Below are 22,662 nucleotides of genomic sequence, written 5' to 3'. Positions count from 1 at the left end.
TCTTAACAATGCATATTACTAATCAAAAATTACATTTTGATATATTTATAGTAGGAATTTTACAAAAAATCTCCATGGAACATGATCTTTACTTAATTTCCTAATGATTTTTGGCATAAAAGAAAAATCCAAAATTTTGACCCATACAATGTATTTTTGGCTATTGCTACAAACATACCCCAGCGACTTAAGACTGGTTTTGTGGTCCAGGGTCACATATTTAATAGCAATAATCAAATATTTATGTTGCATATCATATTGCATTATAATCCATGTTAATGGTTATATAAATGTCATTATTTAGTATTCCCCTCACGTTGTGATCATGCAATCAAAACGACCTTTCCTTTTTCGCCCAGCAACAACACATTTCAGGCGCTTTTCTTCTTTTTTCTCAAGCAAAACACTGACAACATCAATGCCGTGAATTATCACCTAGTCAACGCTGTCAGTCATGACCAAAGTCCTAAGATATATATCACACAAACTGACATAAAAGGCTGTTGGTGTCGCAGTCTGCTTTGAATTTCAAGATCCTACCCGGGGACATAAAAAAATCTGACAAGCGACAATCATAAGGAAGGACAGAAAAACAGGTCTGCACCTGGCTTTAGTCGTCTTGTAGCATCCAACAAACAATCCACGTGTTTAACCTTTGCATTCAATCACAGAACAACATGTTTTCGTAAAGCATTACAGGATTCTAGCTGTTTATGCCGTTTTGAAGAAGATCCTCGCCTCGCTCTCCTGCAGTGAAATGCTCTGTAAATGCCAGGGAAAGTGGCTGGGTTTATTCCTAAACTGATATCAGAAATGACATCAGGTGAACGTTGACCTCACATCAGAGAAACTTCTTCTCGAAACGCCCTCCTGCCGATCTCCTTTGATCTTGCACTTTGAAAGAACTTCTGCACTCCAGTTCCCTGCTCAGCACACAACCACGTGCCGTGGCTCCGTTCTGGGTCTGATCTCATGCATGTGCTGGTTTGATCTTCTGATCATAAGCGATCCGCTACTGCAAAGCCACAGATGAGTGGACTGATGAGAGATAAGGTTGCTGAAGTGTGGTTATCTTCCATTAGTCAGCTTTCTTATGCTTGTCTTTGCAATTGAAAGAGCAGATAGGATCGCAGTGAGTCAGACAGTGCAAAAGCTGAGTCAGACAATTCTTCATCGGATTTGTTAGAAAACCACTGATTACAGCTTTATTATTATTATTATTATTATTATTATTATTATTATTATTATTATTATTATTATTATTATTATTATTATTATATAACGTTGTTATATCATTGGCCAAACTGTAAGGCAGTACTGCTAGCCTTTCTGGAAAAAAAAATAAAAAATAATAATGCAATTTAAAATGGTAATAAATGCATCATCATCAACAACAACAGCACATTCTATTCTTATTACTATTATTATAAAAATATAGTAATGAATACATTACCAAATATGACAACAATAATATTTTTTATTATTACTATTACTAGTACTACTATTAATGCATGTATTTATTATTATTATTATTATTATTATTATTATATAATGTTATTATATCATATTGGCCAAACTGTAAGTCAGCACTGCTTGCCTTTCTGAAAAAAAAAAACAATTATAATAATAATAATAATAATACATTTAATAAATACAACAACAACAACAATACACACTAGTCCTATTATTACAAAAAATATGGTAATAAATACAGTTCCAAAACTGACAACATTATTATTATTATTATTACTATTAATGCATTATATATTTTTTTATATGTGTTTATTATCATTATTATTATTACTATTATTATTATTATTATTGTGGTTGTTGCCCTATTGCTTGACTTTCTGGACAAAAATAATAACAATAATACATTTTAAAATAGTAATAAATACAACAACAACAACAACAACAACAACAACAATAATAATAATAATAATAATAATAAACTATTTTTTATTAATTGACTTTTTTATTATTATTAATAATAAATGTTATTATATGGTAATGAATACAACAACAATTGTATTTTTAGTATAAATTGTACTACTATTAACACATTATAATTACATTATAACAATAATGATAATAATAATTGTAGTTTTATTACTACGACTACTATTACTACTCCTATTATTAACACATTTCAATTTGTGTATTTATTAATTTATTGTATGTTAATAATAATAATATTAGTAATAATAATAATAAATGTTGTTATTATCTTTTGGAAATAAATACATTAAAACAACTAAAATATTATGTTCTATTATTATTATTATTTAAATTAAAATATTATAATAAATACATAAACAAAAAAACAATAATAAATTATAGTTTTCAATGTCTTTATTAATATATATTGTGAATAATTACTTTTTAATATATTATTTATCAATAATAAAAAAATGGTAAAAAAGTTATAAATACATTAACAGTATTAATTATAGTAAATAATATTTGATTATTGTTACTATTATTTATTAAGTATTTATTTATATATAATTATTATTATTATAATTTAAAAGGACCATCTCTAGAAAGATATGCAATACTACATTACAGTTTGACCAAACTGTAAGGAAGAAGTAAAAAAGTAAAAAAAAAAAAAATCTAAAATTGTGAGAGGTGTGATAAAATTTGATTTTACGACCTTTGATGTATCGATTAAAAAAAGTTCAATATAATTGAAAACTGACTGTTTTACTCAACACACAGTATGGCAGTTCACTAGGTTTGGGAACATTTTACACCAGTATCCAAAATAAGACATACGGTACACTGGCGTCCAGCGATGCAGTTCTTCTCGGCAGTATAGGCTACTGACATTGGCTTTGTCATTTGACCTCCGCTGTTTATATATAGTGATCACTGAGAGGCCCGTTCAATATGAATGCCATTTGCAGATCTCTAGGCAGGGGAGCCGTATCTAATATCCATTTGCAATGGAGCCATATTTTAATTGGCATTATGGCGGGATGAAACCACAGCGGTGACATTGCGATCCTAAATGGAGGAGGAACTTGAAGTGTGTCACACAGCTCGTTTGTGTCGGCCGCCACAAGGTCAAAAAATCATATATAAAAATGGAAGATAAGAGTCTGTGCCGGGACAGGCGGAGAGATGTAAATTCACAGAAGCCCTTTGTCTGTTTCAGACCGCTGTGTCATTGTCGCTGTGAAGGTGACACCGGCTACGTGTGCAACTCTGATAAGCCTGCGCACGGAGGCCATGACAGGGAAATTGATGGTACGCGTGAGCCATGGATGTGTGCAGAACCCTGTTTTCCCGAGTAAAGGAATCTCATTAGCTTGGAAATCCCACACTTTGTTCCACTAAAAGGTTTCGGCTAAATGGCTTTACCAATCAAGAAGATGTAAGGGCCGGCTGTAATGAGAAAACGCTACTTTATGAATGCGAGTAAACTCCTAGATGGTCTTTTAAAACCCTGTAACAGCGTCACAAATGAGCTAGAGTGAAAATGAGCCTGTGTTTGCTCTGGATATTGATTGGATCGAATGTCGTATACAGTATGTATGTGTATATGCTACTACAATAAATTTAGAGGACGCTGACATTTACAGTAGTTGGTTATTTAGAAGGCTATTTATTTCCTAAGGCAACTTGTAATATGCTTGAAGATTAATGCAAACTTTCTGAATTTCAAAGATCATTCAGATGTTTGTGGTATTTTTTTGTTTGTTTTTGTTTATGCTCACCAAGGATTCATTTATTAGATCAAAAATACAGTAAAAATTTTTTAAAAGAAATGTTTTCTATCAGAATATATTTTAAACTGTTTTTTTTTCTGTGATGCAAAGCTGACTTTTCAGCATAATTACTTCAGTCTGTCTGTCTTCGTCTTCAGTGTCTCATTATACTTCAGAAATCATTCTAATATGCTGATTTGCTTCTGAAAATTGTAATAATATAAAAATATAAAAACTTAAATTTAATTTGAATTTAAATTTAAATTTGATAATGCGTCCTTGCTAAATAAAAGTATTAATTTCAAATAAAAGGTTTATGGATTTGAATTATAAAAAAATATTTATTAATTATGAATAATAATAAATTTTCTTTGATTATTCGGTTAGAAAAAACAATATATATATGGATGTATGATAAAAAAAATTACTATAAAAATAATTCTATAATTATAAATAAAAAATAAAATTACTTAAGCAAAATATGTTTGTATAATAAAGAATATGTATTAGCAATAATAACACATTTTCTTTTATTATTTAATAATAATAATAATAATAATAAACCAAGAATATGAATGACGAATTAATATTTACTTTTCTTTGTTATTATGATTAGTTATTATTGTTTTAATTAAAAAAAATAATTATTTTTAATAATAATAATACTTAAGTAAAATAGTTTATGATAATAAAGAATATTAATTAACAGTCAATCCATTTTCTTTGATTCAATAATCATCATCATCATCACAATAATAGTTTTTTTTAACATGAATCATATTTTTGAATAATAAAGAAAATTAAGTATTAATATAATTAGTAATATAATAAATTATAATAGTATTTATAAATAAAATATAATAAAATCAATAATAAAGAAATTAATTAAAATAATAATAATACTTAAGCAAAATATTTTCGGATAACAAATAATATTAATAATCAATTTGTTTATTCAATAATAATAATAATAATAATAATAATAATAATAAAAATACTTAAGCAAAATATTTTTGAACAATAAAGAGTATTAATTATCAATAATAATGAATTTCTTTGATTATTTAATAATAATAATAATAATGAATTACAAATAAACAAGAACCAGTTTCCTTCTTTAATAATAATAATAATAATAATAATAATAATAATAATAATAATAATAATAATAATAATAACAGAAATAACAATAATAATAATAATAAAAAGAAAAGTCATAATTATTACAATAATGATATTATTATTATTCTTTACAAACAAGAAAATTAAATAATAATAGTAATTCATATTCCTGGTTATTCAAAAATAAAATAAAAATTATCAATAATTATAAATGATCACTTTCAATTAATATTATTATAATTATTATATCAATTATTATCTTTTTGCTTAGATCTTGGTCTTGGAAAAATATGACGAGGAATGTTTGAATTTATTTTGACTTTAAGAAATTAATAAAAATAATAATAATACTTAAGCAAAATATTTTCGGATAATAAATAATATTAATAATCAATTTGTTTATTCAATAATAATAATAATAATAATAATAATAATTAAAATACTTAAGCAAAATATTTTTGAACAATAAAGAGTAATTATCAATAATAATCAATTTCTTTGATTAATAATCAATTTCTTTAAGTGAAGTTACTGAGGTCTTTTTTTCATGAGACATCTGAGATGTCTGCAAAAGTCTTTATTTGCTCGCAAACTTTGAGACAGTTTGAGGCATTAAGATCACTTTAAAACCTCTAGTTGTAAGACTCATAGTAACTAGGCTCTTTTTCCAAAGGAACATCTGAGAAACCGAAGAAAAAAAATTAACGTCTATGTAATCTCTGAAAAAAATGCTAAGATATTAAAAAGGTCCCATTTGTGATATATCTTTACTAAGTGTCTATTCAAACCTTTCATTGGCATACTTCCAGAAAAAAAGTACTTTTAGAGGTACATCATCTTCTCACTGGATGTAAAGTACTATTTAATGCTAAAAGACACCTTTTAATGATAGATATAGTGCAAATATGCACTTTTTGAGGATACTGCCCCTTATGACAAGCTTACTAAAAGGTACAATCTTTCTCTGACAGTGTTGTGTATGTTTTCTTTTCGATTTAGTCTATGCCAACTCCCTGGAGCACAATCCCATTCTCTCTATTTCAATCTCGTCTTTCCACTCATCCACTGTAATGGTATTAAATGGAGAACCTGATGGCTCGTGTTGGCATGACGTTGTGTATGTGTGTTGTGACGTTAACCCGGCTCACTGAGGTCAGGTTTGCCACCCAAACAAAGCCCAGATGAGATAAGCCCCCTTCTCTCATGGGACAAAGCAGCTCTGACTGCCCTGGCACATGCTTTGGCCCGGAGAGAGTGTTTTTGTTGTTCACTTGAGGTAAATCCTCTTTGAAAGCGCAGGGATATAATGATCCACTAACGGTACAACAAGCCCTCAAAGACAAGACGCTAGAATGAGGGATAATCTGCCAATCCCTCCTCTCACGGTTTCTCAGGGAGGAAGTTGCATGCTGTTTAGAGGAAGTGTAATCGATATGCTGTGGCATCTCTGAGTTGATGACTTAAGTATCACAATCCTCGATTGAGCTTTGTAATGAACTATACAGCTGAGGTCAGAGAGCTGCAGGAATGTGTATCAAGCTGCGATAGCACCGCTTTAGAAACCTGTGCAGGTGAGAATTACACCTGTAGATGTGTCTGCTATATGCTGTCTACAAGTGAGAGCGACAAACACTGAGAAAATAAAGAGCGGAAATATGAGTGAAGTTTAGTTATTTACTATTGAACTTATGCAAGGCTGTATTTGTAAAACGTTTTTACGTGATTTAAGATGATGATGATGGTTGTTGTTAGTATTGTTAATTTTATAGTTAAAACAATACTTAAAATAATACCTTAATAATTATTTAAGAATTTATTATTATTATTACAATTACTCCTAATTAATCATAATAATAATAATACAGTTTCATAATAAAACAGTGTTTTAATATTTATTATGTAATAATTTCTTATTATTTATTACAAGAGTTAAAACATTATTATTATTATTATTATTATTATTATTATTAATTTCTAATTAATATTTAATTTTCCTTGTTTATATTATTATTATTGTGGTTGTTGTTGTTTTTAATAATTATTAAAATTAATTTTTAATAAAATAATGCTTAAGCACAATTTAATTTCCCTTGTTTATTATTATTATTATTATTATTATTATTATTATTGTTATTAATTTCTAATTAATATTTAATTTTCCTTGTTTATATTATTATTATTGTGGTTGTTGCTGTTTTTAATAATTATTAAAATTCCTTTTCAATAAAATAATGCTTAAGAACAATTTCATTTCCCTTGTTTATTATTATTATTATTATTATTATTATTATTATTATTATTATTATTAATGGTATTATTGTTGTTGTGTTTACTTAATAAAAAAATCTCTTTTTATTTAAACATATTTTTTTGACAATTACGGATATTAATTACTACTAATAATCAATTTTCTTTATTTGTTGTAAAAAAAAATAAATAAATAAAAATAATAATTTTATAGTACCAATAATTCTTTATCTATTTTTGAAAAAAGTATTTATATATTAAAATCATTAATTCCTTCTTTTTAATAATAATATTAATAAATAATGGATATTAATTACTAATAATATTTAACATCCTTGGATTATTCTATATTCTATAATAATAATAATAATAATTTATACATTTAAAATAATTAAACAATTATAGTATTATGTATTATTATTATTATTATTATTATTATTCATAGTTCATAATAATAATAATAATAATAATAGTAACCAATAATATAAATTACTAATTAATATTTCATTTTTCTAGTTTATATTATATTATTATTGTTATTGTTTATTATTATAATTGTTTTTGTATTAATAATTAATATAATTCCTTTTTATTAATAATAAATAAATAATAATACTTAAGCACAATATTTTTGTGTAATTTAGGATATTAATTACTAATAATATAAATTTTCTTGGATTATTCTATAATAATAATAATAATAATAATAATAATAATAATAATAATAATAACCAAGAATATGAATTACTGAATTATTAATTAATAATATTAATAATTAATTTATCCTTGTTTATATTATTATTATTATTTTATTATTATTAGGCACAGTATTTTTGTAATAAAGAATATTAATCACTTATAATACTCAATTTTCTTTGGTAATTCTATAACAATAAATGATAATGATGATGATGATGATAATAATATTTTTGAATAATAAAGAATATTAATTACTAATTAACTAATTAACAAGAATCAATTTAATTGTTTATTAAATCATAATCATAACAGCAATAATAATGTTTTTTTTTATAAACACGAAAATTAAATATTAATAACAATTCATATTCTTGGTTATTTAAAAATATTATTAATTCTAAATGATCATTTCTAATTATTATTATATTATTATTTATCTTTTCGAATTATCATTTTGTACAATTGCAACTCTATGTAAAAAATGGCTCATACCGCTCATACAAACACAATCCAATAACTGTAGCCCTGAACATGTAGATTCCAGCCCTGAACATGTCCATGTTGTGTGAAGCGTGCAACCCATGTAGCAGAGGTAGAATTTCTCTGAAGTGAGATCAATATTGATGTCATTCTTGAATGATTGATGAGCAATGAGCTCATAATGTGATACACGATGATGACACAGATTACTACGCTATGGAGATGTTGTACCATCACATGCACATCCAGCGAAGGCATGGTGGCTTAAATATCAAAATAACGTGTGAATACCAAAGCAGCTGATGAGGCTGTGCTTACCTTCTCCTGGTACTGTCGTCGGGATGAGTCCAGAGACTGGATGAGGGCTGTGGCATGACCCACGAACATGGCGTAACAGGTGGCGCCCACAATCATGCTTAGCATGGTGATCCAAAGGTCCGACATGCTGACGGGCGCTCTGGCTCCATAGCCGATACACAACATGTGACTCATGGCCTTAAATAGGGCGTAAGAGTACTGCTTTCCCCAGGAGTCGTTCTGAGAGAGCGATAGAGACAGAGATAAGAGGATGACACAAAAAGAAAGACAGTCAGCAAAAGAAAAGCAGGTGGAGGGAATTTAATACATGTACGCTTGCAGGCAAAAACTATCAGTGAGCCTCCGTAAAGCGTCCTGCCAACTTAACCTTCATGCATGGCAAACTATCTCTCTCCATGTATCTTCCCTTTATTCTATTGTCTGTATTTCTACATCTGTTGTATTTCCTGTTCCCTTTTATGTGTTGTAATCCAACCGTCCACCTATATATCTCTCTTCCAGGATTTTATTTATTATTTTTTATTATTTATATACAGTAGTCAACATTTGAAGTGGATCATCAACCTAAACAACTTTGAACTTGTTTGATCCACTTCAAATGTTCACTACTATATTTTTAGATTTATTGATTGTCCAGTGTAATGTTCCATTTTTTATGTTAATTTTACATGGTTTACAAAGTTTGAAGAAACACTATTTTACCTTACAACTGGGACTAAGCATCAAACCAATAATATGTAAATGAATAAAACTAAATATATTTTAGAGATGCATTTTTATTTAATATGAATTTTATGATTATTAAATCTCTCTCTCTCTCTCTCTCTCTTTCTCTCTCTCTAATGAATATTTATTAATTAATATTTATATATATATATATATATATTAAAAAAAAAATAATAATAATAATAACAATAATAGTATTTTTCTAAAAAGTCAAAATAAAAAAAGAAAATATTTTGGTGTTTTTACACAATTTATAGTAGAAATTATTCATTATTTAATTGTTTATTATTTATTAAAATATTATTACTATTATTATGGCAATTCCTCCTAGTTCTTGATGATAATAATAATAACAACAATAATAATAATAATAATAATAATAATGATGATGAGGTTTGAGAATTTTTAAGTATAAAATATTTAGGTTATTTACACACTGTCTGATTATTGACTTGACTTAAAACTAAAATAATAATATTATTATTATTAATATTATTATTAATTTATAATATAAATGTATTATTTAATCATTTATTATTAAATAATAAATTATCTACTATAAATAATAATAATGATAAGATAATAATAATTATTATAACTTTTATTGATGATTCCTCCTAGTTCTTAAAAAATAATAATAATGTTAAACAATTAAAATAAATTATTAAATTATTATTGTTGTTGTTATCACAATTCCTCCTAGATATTAATAATAATATGTTAATTATTAAAAAAAAAATACATCTTCTCTATTATTAATAATAATAACAATTATAATAAGGGTTTAATTATTTTAATAAACAATAAATAATTAAATAATAAGCTGTAATGATGATGATGATGATGATAATAATAATAATAATAATAATAATAATAATAATAATAATAATTTTAATAAATAAAAAATATATTTAATAATAAATTATAATATAAATAAATAATAATAACGTCTCCTAGTTCTTAATAATAATAATAATAATTATTATTATTATTATTATTATTATTATGACAATGCATCTTAGTTCTTAATAATATTTTTTTATAATTACTTTTAAAATTATTTTAATAATAATAAATTATTAAATAATTAATAAATTATCTCTTCTATAAATAATAATAATAATAATAATAATAATTAGTAAAAGTAGTTGTAGTAGTATTGGTGTTATTTTTAATCATTAAGAAAAAAAATATATATAGTATGTTATATATGTATGTCTGTATATATGTATATAAACAAAATACGTATACAATTTTTTACTATTTTCTTTATTATAAAAATATATATAATTTTTTTTTTTTTTTAGAAAATACCCATCTCTCCACCATCTTTTTAGTCTGTGTCTCATTTGCAGCAGGGTGTTAAAACAAGTGATGGCTTTGGTTTCTGCTGATCAACTTGGATTATTTCCATTAGCTGCTGACAAGTGATGTACGGCTCTGTGGATCCCTAATGCCGGACGGGAGAAGAAGAGGAAGGACACTTTCAGTCCTCTCACAAGCTATTAGCGCGGCTGATTTTAATGGAGAACTGGGCGAATAGAAAGAGACAAACTGTAGTGCAGATGCACTGCAGCGTGTCTGACCTCGCTCACAATCAATACATCAGCCCGTAAAAACAAGGGCAAAACTTTCCAAGATTTTTTTTGTTGTTCTAGCTGTTATTTGTAGGCTTTTTTGTATTCTTTTTATTTTATTTATTTCTTTTAATTACAGTATTATTTTATTTTATTTTATTTTGTCTTTAAATTTTGGTGCATTATTTGTGGGACTTTTTGTAATCTTTTTATTTAATTTAATTTTATGTTGTCTTTGAATATTAGTGTACAATAGTATAATACAAATAGTGTAGTAAGTGCGATTTAGGTATTTCTCTATTAAAAGCACAATCTTGCAAGACTTAAAATATATTGTGTTTTAATAAAAAAATTTTTTTTTTTTTAAATAAGCTGTTTCTTCCATTTATATGTGAAATCCCCGTTGAATCAGCACTGGATATTTTGGGAGGTCGTACCAAATGTAGCAGTGCTCTGTTTAGATGAATTTGCCTTTCTGACTTATTTTATACCTAGCAGCTATTTTCAGTTTGCTCTGTCATTCCTGAATGTCAGCATTACTCTCAGACGTTAGTTAACCGAGAACACGGACTAAAACAAGACCCGTATGACTTCCTAATGGCCTCGGCTTCTCGTGTTTATGTGAAGCTCACTGGAGGGTTGTAAGGATGTGACAGTGTTCATGGATGGAATCTGGAATGGAATTGCTGACTGTTTGAATCTCTTCCTGCTCTTTTTTAAGAGGAAAAACTGCTGAGGATGCCAGCAAATGCTAGTTGAAACCTGTGTATAGCGCTGCCTGCCAACCTACAGGGCTCTCAAACGCTAGCCGGGATGCTAGTATCACCCACGGTAGTTCTGCTGAGTGTGTGCGCCTGTCAGAATAACTTCAGGAAAACACTCCTGACGTGCTCGCTTTCTCTTTCTACGGCTGTATTAACTCTAGTACTGACTAACCCATTCCTGCCACATCTAATCTCTGTGCTGATTGCCGATTTCTTTCAAAGACTGATTGGAAAATTAAGGCATAATTCCTCACATAGAGTTTGCCAAAAAAAGGAAAAAAAAGAAACTGCATTATATTAGATATTCCCTGTAGCATTATGTGCTACAATGGTGTTCTGGGTGGTTGCTAGGGTGTTGCTATGTTATTAATTGTTTCTAGGAGGTAGCTAGGATGTTGCTATGTTGTTGCTAGGTGGTTGGCTTTCTTGGTGACTGCTATGGAATTTCTAGGGTATTTGAGTGGTTGCTTGGGTGTTGCTAGGTGATTGATAGAGTTTTCTGGATGGTAGCTATGTTGTTGCTAGGGCCTTACTGGGTGGTTGGCTTTTCCTAGGAATTGCCAGGGTGTTGCTATATTGTTGCTAGGAATAGCTAGGTGTTTGGCTTTCTGGGTGGTTGTTAAAGAATTTGTAGGGTGTCCTGGGTGGTTGCTTGGGTGTTGCTACGTGGTTGATAGAGTTTTATGGGTGGTAGCTTTTGTTGCTAGGGATTTCTAGGTGGTTGGCTTTCTGGGTGGTAGCTCTTGTTGCTAGGGATTTCTAGGTGGTTGGCTTTCTGGGTGGTAGCTATAGAATTTCTAGGGTGTCCTGAATGGTTGCTTGGGCATTGCTAGGGTGTTGCAAGGTGGTTGATAGAGTTCTCTGGGGGGTAGCTGCAAAATTGCTAGGAAGTTGCTATGTTGTTCCTAGGAATTGCTAGGCGGTTGGCTTTCTGAGTGGTAGCTACAGAATTTCTAGGGTGTTTTGAGTAGTTGCTTGGGCGTTGCTAGGGGGTTGATCGAGTTTTCTGGGTGGTAGGTGCAAAATTGCCTGGGTGTTGCTATATTGTTGCTAGGAATAGCTAGGTGTTTGGCTTTCTGGGTGGCTGTTAAAGAATTTGTAGGGTGTCCTGGGTGGTTGCTTGGGTGTTGCTAGGTGGTTGATAGAGTTTTATGGGTGACAGCTGTTGTTGCTAGGGATTGTTAGGTGGTTGGCTTTCTGGGGGGTAGCTACAGAATTTCTAGGTTGTTCTGAGTGGTTGCTTGGGCTTTGCTAGAGTGTTTTCTGGGTGATGACTAGGGTGTTTTAAGAGGTTGCTATGTTGTTGCTAGGTGGTTGGTCTTCTGGGTGCTTGCTAATGAAATTCTAGGGTGTTCTGAGTGGTTGCCTGGGTGTTGCTAGGGTGTTTTTTGGGTATTGCTAGGTGGTTGATAGAGTTTTCTGGGTAGGAACTGCAAAATTGTTAAGAAGCTGCTATGTTGTTACAAGGGATTGCTAGGTGGTTGGCTTTCTGAGTGGTAGCTACAGAATTTCTAGGGTGTTCTGTTGCTTGAGAGTTACTAGGGTGTTGCTCTGGTGTTGCTAGGTGGTTGATTGAGTTTTCTGGGTGTTAGCTGTAAAATTGCTAGGGTGTTGCTATGTTGTTGCTAGGGATTGCTAGATGTTTGCAAAATAATTACTAGGGGGTTCTGAGTGGTTGCTTGGGCGTTGCTAGGGTGTTGCTAGGTGGTTGATAGAGTTTTCTGGGTGGGACTGCAAAATTGCTAGGAAGTTGCTTTGTTGTTACTAGGGATTGCTAGGTGGTTGGCTTTCTGAGTGGTAGATCAGAAAAATCTAAGTTTTATTCTGGCCCAATCCTTAAATATGGCTCAGGTCATTCTTAAATCTACATGCAATTTTTGCCTGTTTTATTGTTTCCCAGAAAAAAAAGCAAATTAAATCAGGTGCTTGTTAAAAATAGTGTTTAAAAACATAAGCACATTGAGGTGGAAAAGTTTGACTTCAACTTTAAATTATAAAATATATATCAGTTTTCACTGTGTAATATTACCTGTTTTATGTAAATAGTAAGTCATGCTTTGTGACAAGTGCAAAGAATCAAATAAATAAACCCTTCTCGAAGACAATCTGGTTTGTAAATGTGGTTTTGAGTGTGAATATGTGTGTAAAACTCAAAGGATCTTCCTCTGTAGTTTCTGATGACCAGATGTCAAGAGAAGGGATCCGTCCCAATCAGACTCACTCCAAAAACACCTACAATCTCTCATCCTTAGTACTCAGACACTGTTTTAACTACACTTCATACTGGCGTATTTGATAGCTGTGGGTCCTTAAGTGGTCTGCCGATGATTAGAAGAGCCCACTTGGGAAATGTGTTGATTGGCTGATAATCTGTGTGTATGTTATAGTGTGTTACAGTAGGTGTCATAGACAGACAGCACTATGTAGAACATCCCAGAGGGAGACAGAGTGAAAGCAATTGCACACCAGGTGTTTACATGCGTCCGTGTATTGCACAGGTCATAATGCTCAGCTAATCCGCATAATAGCCACACAAGACACTCATGTGTGCACACGTGAATAATCCCAACATAAACCGCTAAAACTTGAACGCATGCACATGGCATTGCACATACACATTATTAGGGCTACTGAAAAATGTAGCTAAACTACCAGGGCTGCTACATTTAGCTAGTTGATCCAGCACATCCTCCTTTCACAAATTTTGTGTGGAAAAATTATTGACCTGTTCAACGATGGCAACCAAAGTGCCGTCGCAAACCTGTGAAGTTCTTTCTCCAGCGTATCAAAGCTGTGGCCCATGTGTGACTGTGAATGCACGGCCCCTCTCCTCACCCAGGTGTGACTTTCTCAGACGTGACCAGACACGCAGTAATTGAAATTCAATCCGATTCCGCCATTCCAGCTAATCACACGCTACGTTACCAGGCCCAGTGTGTCAGAAAAATGGTAATAAGGGGCTCAAATAAACCACCTTCACTTGAAGAAGTGTTTGCATCTGAACAAGCGGTATGTCATTTTCTTAATCTTAAGGAAAGTGTAGACCAGCGAAAGAACTGAGAGGTTTTGATTGGTCGCTGAACCCTGTTTCAGTTATTTTAACAGTGTATGTGCTTCTAAAATAAAAACGTTGGAAAAGATGGAAGAATTAAGGGAAGTAAGTTACCACCCTGGAACCACTGCACAACATGATAAAAAATACTTGAAACTCACATTTTCTTTTCGGTTTTTCCTTTTATTTTTCATATTTCATTTGCATATTAAAAATAATTGAATAATTAATGCACATTATGGTGCTAGTTGTGCTAAAAGCTGCGTATTATGGTTGAGATTTTTTTTTAAAAATTGAATGAAAAATTTAAAAATGGAAAAAAGTCTAAAATTTTAATGTTTTTTAAAGAAGTCTCTTCTGCTCACCAAGCCAACATTTATTTGATTCAAAATACAGCAACAACAGTAAAATTTGAAATATTTTTACTATTTAAAATAACTCTTTTCTATTTGAATTTATTTTAAAATGTAATTTATTCCTGTGATTTCAAAGCTGATTTTTTTAGCATGGTTTTAGCAGGTTTCTTTGATGAATAGAAAGCATTTATCTGAAATAGAAATCTTTTGTAACATTATAAATGTCTTTTTCATCATTTTTGATCAATTTAAAGCATCCTTACTAAATAAAAGTATTAACTTCTATAATTTCTTTACCACAAAAAAAGACTTCAAGCTTTTGAATGGTATAGTGTATAATATTACAAAAGTTTTTTTATTTCAGATAAATGCTAATCTTTGGATCTTTATATTCATCAAAGAATCCTGAATTTTTTTTAACTTAATTTACTTACATTTTTATAATAATATTAATAATAAAAATGTTTCTTGAACAGCACTTTTGAAGAATCATGTGACATGATGCTGAAAATGTAACTTTGATCACAGGAATAAATTATATTTTAAAATATATTAGAATAGAAAACAGCAATTTTAAATGGTAAATATATTTCTGAATTTCACTGTTTTGCTTACTTTGGATCAAATAAATGCAGGCTTGATGAGCAGAAGAGATGATTTTAAAAACATAAAAAATCTTACTGTTCAAAAACTTTTGACTGATTTTTATTATTTATGTATGTATATTATTTATGTATATATGTATGAGTTTTTATTTTGTACAGGGCCACATTCTGTAATTGATGAAAATTGTGGCTTCAACAAAAGATGTTTTTTCCGGACCCATTGTCAGCTAGCATCTCTCGCTCTCTTTTTATCTTCTGGTTTCTCCCTCTATCTATCTCCTGCCTTTCTTCCACAATCTGTTTTTTCTCTTCTCTCACCTTTTCTCTGTATTTCTCCTGATGGCTGTCAGCTGAGCTATCTAAAGTGACGTGTGAGATAAAACGAAAGGCCAAGCAATCGTCTCAACAGGCCTCATGAGAATTAAAAGCAATCTTTTACCGGCTCCCCAACAGATCCCTGTTTTATCCCTTACATCTGGTAATTAATTACTATAACAAGGAGACTTTATTAAATAAAAGTGTGAGCTATTGATTTGGCAACATCTCAGGAGACAGCAAAACTGATGGAAATCAGTTAAAGGACCATTGCACATTACACACAAGTTAAGCTTTATCAACAGCATCTGAGGCAGGCAATCGATTACAGCAGAAACTAGTTTGGACTAGTAGTACATCTAAATGTACAGCATTTCATAACACAAACCTGTAAATCATAAACTTTTTAAATTTCGGTGACTAAACAGTTGTCTGTGGTAATTGACACAGATACTATTGATAGGGCTTAATTTCAACTTAACGTAAATCAATTTGAAATCAATTTTTTACAACCAAATTGTATTTTCTGTTGCTGTAATTCAGTCAGGGAGTTGCTAAACTCTCAAAAAGGGTTTAAATATCGTGACAAAAGAAAAATGTTTCCGAACATCTGGCCTTGCATATTCTGGTCCGCCTTTGTGCCTTGTGTATGTGCCAAAAAGACAAAGCTACGTTTTCCCCTTTCATTTAGGACTATTTACATTTCATGAACCTGAGAGGATTAATGATCTCTTACTCCTTCTAATTTGGCTTTCTGCAATGTTATCTACTCTCATAACCTTGCAAAATGACTCCTCGTTATGACCGACTCTTTATAATTGCCTTGGGAAATGCAATCTTTTGTTCATAATGGAATACTAGCATGCAGATACTGATTACAGCCTATTTGTTTTTAACAGTTTATTATTTAAGTAGTATTTGAAACAAAGTAGTATGCAAGGATAAATAAGGGACTATTAGAAATAAAAGTGATTCGATTTCTAATTCGATTCAATATCGATTATTTTGGATATATCAGATACAGCATGCCAAATGTTCTCAAGGAAAAAAACTCAACTAATGCTGTAAAATATACACGAGAGTCTGTTGGTCCTACATTACTATAATATTAAAGGTTAAAATTACCTCATTTGTACACAAATGCTTAAATTACTTTACAAAAATACATTACAATGATGTTTTTATAATAATAAAGTTACAGTTACATAATTATACTTTACAGCAGCATTTTAGTGCCGGGGTAAAAAATCGAAGATTACGATATTAAAGTCGTAATATTTCAAGAATAAATTAGAAATTACAAGAATAAAGTCAAAATTACAAGATTAAAGTCGTAATATTTCGAGAATAAAGTCGAAATTACGAGAATTAAAGTTGAAATATTACGAGAATAAATTTGAATACAAGAATAGAAAGTTGTAATATCTCAAGGATGAAGTCGAAATTACAAGAATAAAGTAATATTTTAATAAGAAAGTCGAAATTACGAGAATTAAAGGCATTATATTACTAGAATAAAATCAAATTATTTTAAGAATAAAAGTAATATTTTGGGAATAATGTCGAAATGACAAGAATTAAAGTCAAAATATTCTGCCAAAATTACGAGATATTTTGAGAATAAAGTTGAAATTACGAGAACAAAGTTAAACTATTACGAGAATAAAGTCAAATTTACAAGAATTAAGTCAAATTTCGAGAATAAAGTCTAAATGTTTCGAGAATAAAGATGAATTATTACGAAAATAAAGTCAAAATATTATGAGAATGAAGTCAAAATTATGAGAATAAAGTTGAAATTACAAGAATTAAAGTCGAAATATTCGGAGATAGCCGAAATTACGAGAATAAAGTCGTAATATTTTGAGAATAAAGTCCAAATTACGAGAATTAAAGTTGAAATATTCCAAGATAGCCGAAATTATGAGAATAAAGTCGTAATAATTTGAGAATAAAGTCAAAATTAGAAGAATAAAGTCAAACTATTATGAAAATACAGTCAAATTATTACGAGAATAAAGTCGAAATTTAAGAGAATAAAGTCAAAATTTAAGAGAATAAAGTCGAAATTTAAGAGAATAATGTCGAAATATTACAAGAATAAAGTCATAATATTTCGAGAATGTAGTCAAAATTACGAGAATAAAGTCAAATTATTTTGTGAATAAATTGATAGATTTTAAAATCTGGGACTTGGTTTCATATCAAAATTAACAAAGCACAAAGCTTATTGCAATTTTTTTTTTTTTGGATGGGAGATGCGCTATCTCCATTCATTAACTGAAAATAGGCTAGACTAACCGATTCTTGAGATTTAAGAACAGGATAAAAACGAGAAATCAAATGTTCAAACATAGCTTTGCTGTTATCCCTACCATAAAAATGCAAGTGGAAAAACAGCGCCCCCTATCCAGGCCCACCTGTGAAAAAAGTAGCCTAACGTCTTTATTCCAAATGGACGTGGGGCCTTTTACATGCATGTAGGACAAAAACATGACTGAGAATACAGGAGGATAGCGCTGGAGCTTACAGTGTACATTATGCCATGCATTGTGAGTGAGAACTTTAAGCAGGAAGATAATGAGTCAGGTAGTAGTGCTTCTTATTATAAATAAGCTGGAAATCACCTTTGTTCTACTGGGCTTTTCTCCTCTGATGAGCTACTGTGCAATAAAAATTCAAATGAGGCTCAGTCGTTTCCCAAAACACACACACACACACACACACACACACACACACACACACACACACACACACACACACACACACACACACACACACACACACTCTTATAAAAAGGCCACGCATTCATATTTCTGCTTCTCTGCGGCTTATCGTTTTAACTAGCCACAAGTTTTAAAGCGTTTCCAGAAAACAGGGGTCATTTAGAGAGTACGGTAATGATATTCTTCTTAATTCAGCATTACAGAAGATCAAGAGCCATATGCGGTAGATAAGAGGGCTTAGGGAACTTGTGGGCTGCATGACATTACTGGATTTAATACATATTATAGGCTCTTGCTCTCTTCGGATGGGTCAGATAAGTTTCTTTTTGTGTGCGTGTGCATATAGAACAGAATATAACAAGGTGAGATTGTGTATTTATGTGTTTTGTAAATCTATTCATCCATTTTTGTTCCAGTAATATTTTCCCATTTGTTTTCTCCATAGACTCCAAGATGAATCAGAACATAGGAGCATTTTGCTGACATGGAAAAAAAAAACATTTCAAAAGAGGAAAAAGACAAAAGGTATGAGCTTGTGTGCTTAAATTATTTTATCTAAACTCAAAATAATTTTATCTAAAACAACATGACATTGTTTGGACAATCATTCCAAACATCATCATTCATTAAGTTGTTCTGCATGAGTCACTGAATTGTTTGCTGAACTGATTCATTTGATACACTGATTCATTCATGGCCAACACAAGGGATTGTCTTAATGAGTGATTAATTGAATCAGTTATTCAACTAATTTATTCAAAATCCAAAGAAATTGTTGCCTTTTAATGAGTGATTTACTGAATTATTTGCTGAACTGATTCCTTCAATACACTGGTTCATTCAGGACCAACACAAGGGACTGTCTTAATGAGTGATAAAATGAATCAGTTACTCAACTCATTCAGAAACACAAATTTATTCACAACCAAAACAACTGATTGCCTTTTAATAAGTGATTTACTGAATAATTTGCTAAACTGATTTGTTCAATATCCTGATTCATTTAGGGCCAACACAAGTGACTTTATGAGTGATTAATTGAATCAGTTACTCAACTCATTTATTTAAAAAAAAACACTAATTTATCCACAACCAAAACAAATTACTGCCTTTTATTTAGTGATTCACTGAATTATTTGCCCAACTTGTTCATTTAATACACTGATTTATTTAGGGTCAACACAAGTGACTCAATGACTGATTCCCTGAATCAGTTACACAACTCACAAAACACTAATTCTTGACAACCAAAACACGATTGCCTTTTAATGAGTGATTCACTGAATAATTTGCTAAACTGATTTGTTCAATATCCTGATTCATTTAGGGCCAACACAAGTGACTGTCTTAATGAGTGATTCACTGAATCAGTTACTCAACGCATTCATTCAGAAACACAAATTTATTCACAACCAAAACAATTGATTGCCTTTTAATGAGTGATTCACGGAATCATTTGCTAAACTAATTAGTTTAATAAACTGATTCAGTCAGAACTAACACAAGGGACTGTCTTAATGAGTGATTTATTGAATCAGTTACTCAATGCATTCATTCAGAAACAGAAATTTATTGATAACCAAAACATAATTGCCTTTTAATGAGTGATTCACTGAATTATTTGCTGAACTGATTCCTTCAATACACTGGATCATTCAGGACCAACACAGGGGACTGTCTTAATGAGTGATAAATTGAATCAGTTACTCAACTCATTCAGAAACACAAATTTATTCACAACCAAAACAACTGATTGCCTTTTAATAAGTGATTTACTGAATAATTTGCTAAACTGATTTGTTCAATATCCTGATTCATTTAGGGCCAACACAAGTGACTTTATGAGTGATTAATTGAATCAGTTACTCAACTCATTTATTAAAAAAACACTAATTTATCCACAACCAAAACAAATGATTCCCTTTTAATTAGTGATTCAGTAAATAATTTGCTTCAACTGGTTCGTTCAATACACTGATTTATTTAGGGCCAACACAAGTGACTCAATGAGTGATTCACTGAATCATTTGCTGAACTGATTCGTTCAATACACTGGTTCATTTAGGGCTAACACAAGTGACTGTCTTAATGAGTGATTCACTGAATCAGTTACTCAACGCATTCATTCAGAAACACAAATTTATTCACAACCAAAACAATTGATTGCCTTTTAATGAGTGATTCACGGAATCATTTGCTAAACTAATTAGTTTAATAAACTGATTCAGTCAGAACTAACACAAGGGACTGTCTTAATGAGTGATTTATTGAATCAGTTACTCAATGCATTCATTCAGAAACAGAAATTTATTGATAACCAAAACATAATTGCCTTTTAATGAGTGATTCACTGAATCATTTGCTGAACTGATTCGTTCAGATGACTAAATCGTTCGGCAGCCGTTGTGGTGAGCTGCTATCACCATTTCTATGATAACAAGAACTTATCGGACTGGTGGATCTCGTATAACGATTGTGGGTGGTTTAATTCTGCACTGGGAATTTGAAAACTTACTAGAAATTTGATCAAAAGCGTAAAAAAAATTGTTGAAATCACACTTGGATAAATACTTGAAGCTCATGGTGGTTCTGTCTTGAAAGGTTTATACATTATTCTCTCTTCGGATAAACTAAATGGGATTCTTACTTCCTGAACTCAACTGGTATGCTTTATTCCATGGTGGGGCTTTTACAGGGTTTGTTATCATGTCTGATGATTACAATGAAAGACCAGTGGCCTGTTACTCAACACATATAGCAGCTCTTAGATTGATCGCTCACACCTAACCTTTAACACCAAAACAAACCATCCAATCCACAAACACACAGAGAGCCCTCTGGGACGTGTGTGTTGTTATGCATCTGTGGTTATTTATAGCAAAGGCAATAGTCACGATTTTGTGCAACGGTAACATACGAGATGCCCTTACAGACTGGCATTTGAAGTAATGGTTTAAATGAGAGAAATACAGCCACAGCCAATGAAATGGAAGATTAAAAAATATAAAACGTGCTGATTAAAATTGTGGTCAGAGAGGCCAGCGGGCTTTTAGTGTCACTGTACACCAGCCTTTTGTCTTAACATGAGGCGAGTGTTGTCTAAAGGTGTGTAGAAAATGCTTTTTATCTCTCTCTGTCTCTTCCTCTCTCTCTCACACCTACACAACCCCGGTTACTATCCAGCTATTCAAGCGTGAACCAATCGTGTGACAGCAGACAGCGTGTGCTGAGAGAGCGGTATAAGATCATACATAAAACATCCCTGAGGTAAAACTACACACACATTATACTGCATACTACATCTAGGAAAAAACATGACTATTTAAGAATTACAGTATACACAATTATATATTATATCAGGAGATATATATATATATATATATATATATATATATATATATATATGACAATGACAAAAAAAAGATGACAATAAAAATATATAAAAAGATGACAATAAAAACAAAAAAACACCAAAAAAAAAAAAAAAAAATATATATATATATATATATATATATATATATATATATATATATTTTTTTTTTTTTGGTGTTTTTTTGTTTTTATTGTCATCTTTTTAGTAATGTAAGATAAAAAAAACGTAATATAATACATAAAAAAATATACAATACATGATAATCTATGATAATATAACATAATAATAACATAAATTATTTTATTTTATTTTATTATATATATGTGTGTGTGTGTCATAATAATATAATATTATTTATAATATATTTTGCGGCTATATATGTATAGCATATATGTATAGATCTGATAATCTGAGGCAACTATAGAAAAACTTACTGACCTCCTTTGTGTATATATATATACAGTGTATATATATATACACACACACATATAAAAATCATTTTGTATAGTATGTTATGTATTTATTTATATATATTAATATTTTTCAGTATTTTTTTAACTTTAAATAAGCTTTTGAAAATCGAAACTTT

General features: G+C 30.2%; 1 protein-coding gene across 1 annotated transcript in view; it reads right to left on the bottom strand.

The window, feature by feature from the left end:
* hcn1 (hyperpolarization activated cyclic nucleotide-gated potassium channel 1) overlaps window positions 1-22,662 on the bottom strand; it is a 254,752-nt gene that overhangs the window by 36,245 nt on the left and 195,845 nt on the right. The window contains exons 4-5 of the mRNA XM_073824033.1: window positions 8,580-8,798; window positions 8,274-8,412 (exon numbers count right to left, since the gene is read on the bottom strand). Of these exons, the coding sequence (XP_073680134.1) occupies window positions 8,274-8,412; window positions 8,580-8,798 (358 nt within the window). The remainder of the gene's footprint in view (window positions 1-8,273; window positions 8,413-8,579; window positions 8,799-22,662) is intronic.

Source organism: Garra rufa, chromosome 19 (genome assembly GCF_049309525.1).
Source record: "Garra rufa chromosome 19, GarRuf1.0, whole genome shotgun sequence".
Lineage (NCBI taxonomy): Eukaryota > Metazoa > Chordata > Actinopteri > Cypriniformes > Cyprinidae > Garra > Garra rufa.
The sequence above is the reverse complement of the archived record's forward strand: the minus strand, read 5'-3'. Positions and strand labels throughout refer to the sequence as shown.